Source organism: Rhinichthys klamathensis, unplaced genomic scaffold, assembly GCF_029890125.1.
Source record: "Rhinichthys klamathensis goyatoka isolate OS25496 unplaced genomic scaffold, OSU_Roscu_1.1 h1tg000287l_1, whole genome shotgun sequence".
Classification (NCBI taxonomy): Eukaryota; Metazoa; Chordata; class Actinopteri; order Cypriniformes; family Leuciscidae; genus Rhinichthys; species Rhinichthys klamathensis.
In genome coordinates this window covers 27501-35000 of record NW_026606806.1, presented here as the reverse complement: position 1 = coordinate 35000, position 7500 = coordinate 27501, and the positions used below count along the sequence as shown (strand labels likewise).

Genomic DNA, 7500 nt, shown 5'->3' with positions numbered 1-7500 from the left:
CCTCCTCACGACTCCTGCACTGACACGCGATCCGATCGCCCTCATCACGACTCCTGCACTGACACGTGATCCGATCGTCCTCCTCACGACTCCTGCACTGACACGCGATCCGATCGTCCTCCTCACGACTCCTGCACTGACACGCGATCCGATCGCCCTCATCACGACTCCTTCACTGACACGCGATCCGATCGCCCTCATCACGACTCCTGCACTGACACGCGATCCGATCGCCCTCCTCACGACTCCTGCACTGACACGCGATCCGATCGCCCTCATCACGACTCCTGCACTGACACGCAATCCGATCTCCCTCATCACGACTCCTGCACTGACACGCGATCCGATCGCCCTCATCACGACTCCTGCACTGACACGCGATCCGATCGCCCTCATCACGACTCCTGCACTGACACGCGATCCGATCGCCCTCATCACGACTCCTGCACTGACACGCGATCCGATCTCCCTCATCACGACCCCTGCACTGACACGCGATCCGATCGCCCTCCTCACGACTCCTGCACTGACACGCGATCCGATCGCCCTCATCACGACTCCTGCACTGACACGCGATCCGATCGCCCTCATCACGACTCCTGCACTGACACGCGATCCGATCGCCCTCATCACGACTCCTGCACTGACACGCGATCCGATCGCCCTCATCACGACTCCTGCACTGACACGCGATCCGATCGCCCTCATCACGACTCCTGCACTGACACGCGATCCGATCGCCCTCATCACGACTCCTGCACTGACACGCGATCCGATCGCCCTCATCACGACTCCTGCACTGACACGCGATCCGATCGCCCTCATCACGACTCCTGCACTGACACGCGATCCGATCGCCCTCCTCACGACTCCTGCACTGACACGCGATCCGATCGCCCTCCTCACGACTCCTGCACTGACACGCGATCCGATCTCCCTCCTCACGACTCCTGCACTGACACGCGATCCGATCGCCCTCCTCACGACTCCTGCACTGACACGCGATCCGATCGCCCTCATCACGACTCCTGCACTGACACGCGATCCGATCGCCCTCATCACGACTCCTGCACTGACACGCGATCCGATCGCCCTCATCACGACTCCTGCACTGAAACGCGATCCGATCGCCCTCATCACGACTCCTGCACTGACACGCGATCCGATCGCCCTCATCACGACTCCTGCACTGACACGCGATCCGATCGCCCTCATCACGACTCCTGCACTGACACGCGATCCGATCGCCCTCATCACGACTCCTGCACTGACACGCGATCCGATCGCCCTCATCACGACTCCTGCACTGACACGCGATCCGATCGCCCTCATCACGACTCCTGCACTGACACGCGATCCGATCGCCCTCCTCACGACTCCTGCACTGACACGCGATCCGATCGCCCTCCTCACGACTCCTGCACTGACACGCGATCCGATCGCCCTCCTCACGACTCCTGCACTGACACGCGATCCGATCGCCCTCCTCACGACTCCTGCACTGACACGCGATCCGATCTCCCTCCTCACGACTCCTGCACTGACACGCGATCCGATCACCCTCCTCACGACTCCTGCACTGACACGCGATCCGATCGCCCTCATCACGACTCCTGCACTGACACGCGATCCGATCGCCCTCATCACGACTCCTGCACTGACACGCGATCCGATCGTCCTCATCACGACTCCTGCACTGACACGCGATCCGATCGCCCTCATCACGACTCCTGCACTGACACGCGATCCGATCGCCCTCCTCACGACTCCTGCACTGACACGCGATCCGATCGCCCTCATCACGACTCCTGCACTGACACGCGATCCGATCGCCCTCATCACGACTCCTGCACTGAAACGCGATCCGATCGCCCTCATCACGACTCCTGCACTGACACGCGATCCGATCGCCCTCATCACGACTCCTGCACTGACACGCGATCCGATCGCCCTCATCACGACTCCTGCACTGACACGCGATCCGATCGCCCTCATCACGACTCCTGCACTGACACGCGATCCGATCGCCCTCATCACGACTCCTGCACTGACACGCGATCCGATCGCCCTCCTCACGACTCCTGCACTGACACGCGATCCGATCGCCCTCCTCACGACTCCTGCACTGACACGCGATCCGATCGCCCTCATCATGACTCCTGCACTGACACGCGATCCGATCTCCCTCATCACGACTCCTGCACTGACACGCGATCCGATCGCCCTCCTCACGACTCCTGCACTGACACGCGATCCGATCGCCCTCATCACGACTCCTGCACTGACACGCGATCCGATCGCCCTCATCACGACTCCTGCACTGACACGCGATCCGATCGCCCTCATCACGACTCCTGCACTGACACGCGATCCGATCGCCCTCATCACGACTCCTGCACTGACACGCGATCCGATCGCCCTCATCACGAATCCTGCACTGACACGCGATCCGATCGTCCTCCTCACGACTCCTGCACTGACACGCGATCCGATCGTCCTCCTCACGACTCCTGCACTGACACGCGATCCGATCGCCCTCATCACGAATCCTGCACTGACACGCGATCCGATCGCCCTCCTCACGACTCCTGCACTGACACGCGATCCGATCGTCCTCCTCACGACTCCTGCACTGACACGCGATCCGATCGTCCTCCTCACGACTCCTGCACTGACACGCGATCCGATCGTCCTCCTCACGACTCCTGCACTGACACGCGATCCGATCGTCCTCCTCACGACTCCTGCACTGACACGCGATCCGATCGCCCTCCTCACGACTCCTGCACTGACACGCGATCCGATCGTCCTCCTCACGACTCCTGCACTGACACGCGATCCGATCTCCCTCATCACGACTCCTGCACTGACACGCGATCCGATCTCCCTCATCACGACTCCTGCACTGACACGCGATCCGATCGTCCTCCTCACGACTCCTGCACTGACACGCGATCCGATCGTCCTCCTCACGACTCCTGCACTGACACGCGATCCGATCGTCCTCCTCACGACTCCTGCACTGACACGCGATCCGATCGTCCTCCTCACGACTCCTGCACTGACACGCGATCCGATCGCCCTCCTCACGACTCCTGCACTGACACGCGATCCGATCGTCCTCCTCACGACTCCTGCACTGACACGCGATCCGATCTCCCTCATCACGACTCCTGCACTGACACGCGATCCGATCGCCCTCATCACGACTCCTGCACTGACACGCGATCCGATCGCCCTCATCACGACTCCTGCACTGACACGCGATCCGATCGGCCTCATCACGACTCCTGCACTGACACTCGATCCGATCGTCCTCCTCACGACTCCTGCACTGACACGCGATCCGATCGCCCTCCTCACGACTCCTGCACTGACACGCGATCCGATCGTCCTCCTCACGACTCCTGCACTGACACGCGATCCGATCGCCCTCATCACGACTCCTGCACTGACACGCGATCCGATCGCCCTCATCACGACTCCTGCACTGACACGCGATCCGATCTCCCTCATCACGACTCCTTCACTGACACGCGATCCGATCGCCCTCATCACGACTCCTGCACTGACACGCGATCCGATCGCCCTCATCACGACTCCTGCACTGACACGCGATCCGATCGCCCTCATCACGACTCCTGCACTGACACGCGATCCGATCGCCCTCATCACGACTCCTTCACTGACACGCGATCCGATCGCCCTCATCACGACTCCTGCACTGACACGCGATCCGATCGCCCTCCTCACGACTCCTGCACTGACACGCGATCCGATCGCCCTCATCACGACTCCTGCACTGACATGCGATCCGATCTCCCTCATCACGACTCCTGCACTGACACGCGATCCGATCGCCCTCATCACGACTCCTGCACTGACACGCGATCCGAATCGCCCGAATCACGACTCCTGCACTGACACGCGATCCGATCGCCCTCATCACGACTCCTGCACTGACACACAAACTGGGGTGTGTTTCCCCAAAGCATCGTTAGCCAACTATAATAGCAAGTTCCGTCGTTATCAGCAGTTCAACGAGTCGTGTTCCCGGAAACCATCATTCCAACAAACATTCGCAAACAGCATCGCTTTTGTGTGTTGTGTGTTTGAGCCACAGATCTCGAGCTGCGGTTAGAAGCAGAGTTTCTAGATTGCATGACATGTGGACTCAATAAATCCTGATCTGAGCAAAATAAGCAAGCTGACATTCAGTTAAACATGGGTCTATTATTCAGAATACATACAAATGTCATTTACGTCTTAAAGAGATTTAAAGCCCCGTTTCTGAAGAGTGCGCATGTGTGAACGTGCTCTACTGTGTCAGATGAGCCAATGATTGAATCTGGAAATAAAGCGAAATAACTGAGAAAAATGAGAAAATATTGAATGTTGTGGTCGACGGTATCAAATGCAGCACTAAGATCGAGTAACACTAATAGAGAGATACAACCACGATCGGATGGTAAGAGCAAATCATTTGTGACTCTGATGAGAGCTGTCTCAGTACTATGGTACGGTCTAAATCCGGACTGGAAATCCTCGCAGATATCCTTTCTTTCTAGAAAAGAACACAGTTGTGAGGATACTGCTTTTTCTAATATCTTTGACAGAAAAGGCAGATTCGAGATTACACTAAAAGACTACAACGCACTGCCTGATGCGATACTGTAGTAGACGGTTGCAAAGTTATAATTTTCTCCCTGATATTATCAATCTTGTAAGTTAAGAAGGTCATAAAGTCATTACTTTCACGAGTTCACACTTACATATAATTAGAGTGGATAAGATTTAATGCGTATTTGGCGTGCTGTCCGGGGGGAGTTTGGCCCGAACCCAGAGTACTCCCCCTATGTAAGTGTTTAGGACTGGAAGTGTGGAGAAGGGGCGCTGGAGGGATGCTGCTAAATTATCAATGGAGTGAGGTGAGATTGCTGAATCTATATATACACCTCTTATCATTGATTGCTGAGTGCTCTCCAGTCATGTTAATTAACCGAACGTGCTCCTCCCGAACTTTGTTAATAAAACATCATGTTGTGCTGCTTGGAAACTTCTGGCGTTGAAGCAAGAGAGAGTTAAAAGTTTCTGTCGCAATATCGAGTTCTTCTAAGCTATCTGGGATGCTGAGATGATGAAACTGATCAGGAAGATTATTGATAAAGCAATCTTTAGTGGCAGAAGTGATAGGTCTAACATATTTATAACACGGAGTTGGCTTAGCAGCCTTGGCTAAATGAAGTATACACGAGACTAGATAATGATCTAAGATGTCATCGCTCTGCTGCAGAAATTCAACGGTATCAACATCTATTCCATGTGATAGTATTAGATCTAGAGTATGATTACGACAATGAGTACGTCCTGACACGTGTTATCTAACTCCAATAGAGTTAAGAATGTCTTTAAAGGCCAATCCCAATGCATATTTTTCGTTATCTACATTAATATTAAAATCACCAACAATTAGGACTTTATCTGCAGCCAGTACTAACTCTGATAGAAAGTCAGCAAATTCTTTGATTAAGTCTGTATGGTGCCCTGGTGCCCTGTATACAGTAGCCAGCACAAATCTCAAATGCGATTCATCATTTACAGTTTATATTGTTACATTAAGCACCAACACTTTAAAATAATTATATTTGAAACTAGACTTCTCAGTAATTTTTAAGATATTACTATAAATTACCGCAACACCTCCCCCTTTGCCTTTCAGACAAGGTTCATGTTTATAACTGTAATCTTGTGGGGTGGACTCATTTAAAGTAATGTAATCGTCTGGTTTTAGCCAGGTTTCTGTCATACACAGCACATCTAGGTTACATCCAGTCTGTGCTTTAAACGTGTCAAAAGCAAAAGCCACGACCAGTAAACAGGATCCAATGCCGACTGCCTTGGTCAAGGTCAACACCTCTCTGTCTTCTGGGGTGGTCCCCACCAGCTTTAAAACTGCTGCGGTGATCCCTACACTTAAAAAATCAGGCCTGAACCAAGATGACCCAAACCACTACTGCCCAATCTCCAACTTACCTTTCATATGCAAGTTGGAAAGAGCTGTGGCTTCCCAACTCAACCATCATATGCTACAGCACAACCTCTACAAGCCATTTCAATCTGGTTTCAGAACACATCATAGCACAGAAACTGCCCTCATCAAAATCACAAATGAGCTTCTCATGGCAGCTGACTCAGGCCATGTCAGCATCTTAATTCTTCTAGACCTCTCTGCAGCCTTCGATACAGTCTCCCACTCCATTCTTCTCACTCGCCTCTCCGAACTTATTGGCCTCGCTGGTACTGTGTATTCCTGGTTTAAATCCTATCTCACCAACAGGCAACAATACACCACCCTTAAGGGCATTTGCTCTGAACTGGCGCCAGTCTTACACGGCATACCACAAGGATCGGTGCTTGGCCCACTGCTGTTTAATATCTACATGCTACCTCTTGGAAATGATCATCCAGAAAACATGGATTACACTTCCACTGCTACGCTGACGACACCCAGCTCTACATCAGTACTAAGCCTTCTACTCCCCTTCCACCAGTGCCGCCTATCAACTGCCTGAAGGACATAAAGAACTGGCTGGACAGAAACCTTCTCAAACTCAACAAAGACAAAACAGAACTCATGGTGTTTGCCCCGCTGTCACTTCTTAAAAATGTTGATGACATTATACTGGATGTGGATGGCTGCTCAATCTCTGCATCTCCTCAAGTACGCAACCTGGGCGTCATCATGGACTCCACTCTCTCCTTCCAACAACACATCAAAAACACTATTAAAACTGCCTTTTACCATGTTAAGAACATCTCCAGACTCCGACAGTGTCTCTCCAACTCTATAGCCGAGACCCTCATTCACTCCTTCATCACCTCCAGACTTGACTACTGTAACGGTGTCCTGTTCGGCCTGCCCAGCAAGGCTACTGACAGACTCCAGTATGTACTCTGCGGCTAGGATGCTCACTCACACAAAGCTTGGACTTCACATCACTCCCATCCTGAAGAAGCTTCACTGGCTGCCAGTTAAGTCTCGGATCAAATATAAAATCCTCCTCCTGACGTACAAATCTCTGCATCTCAAACAAAACACGTCATTAAAAATGTAAAAGACTTTATTGACTTATCTGAATGAGTAGTCAGGATGATTCTCACATAGTTTTGGAGCAAATATTCTAGACTATGTGATACAATTTTCAAAAGTATTGTGAAGAAATAATCAATATGTGTTTTGTGGTCTATTTTCAGCAACTTTCATTTTTATTTTTTTTCAATAACCACGCATAAACATTATTCTCTTAAAAATACAAACATGTACATACATGTTGCTCACTTATCATGGTAGTCCCGTTTGTGCTATATAGAGTGAATTTACACCTTTGCCATTAACATGTTTATAAATAACTGAAAAAAGCACAAATGTCAGTGCATGTCAAAACATCCCAAGGGCCCCAAAAACACCCTGGTCCCCAGAGGGTTAAGCGTCCTTAGGTT

At 52.0% G+C, this 7500-nt stretch overlaps 1 protein-coding gene across 1 annotated transcript in view; it reads right to left on the bottom strand.

Annotated features, from left to right (window-relative positions):
• The window catches only part of LOC130103401 (balbiani ring protein 3-like), a 5384-nt gene extending 1556 nt beyond the window's left edge, over positions 1 to 3828 (bottom strand). Inside the window, exons 1-3 of the mRNA XM_056269647.1 lie at positions 3808 to 3828; positions 177 to 3490; positions 1 to 131 (exon numbers count right to left, since the gene is read on the bottom strand). The exon at positions 1 to 131 is cut by the window's left edge and continues 1556 nt beyond it. Coding sequence (XP_056125622.1) covers positions 1 to 131; positions 177 to 3490; positions 3808 to 3828 — 3466 coding nt within the window. The remainder of the gene's footprint in view (positions 132 to 176; positions 3491 to 3807) is intronic.
• Positions 3829 to 7500: the final 3672 nt, after the last annotated feature.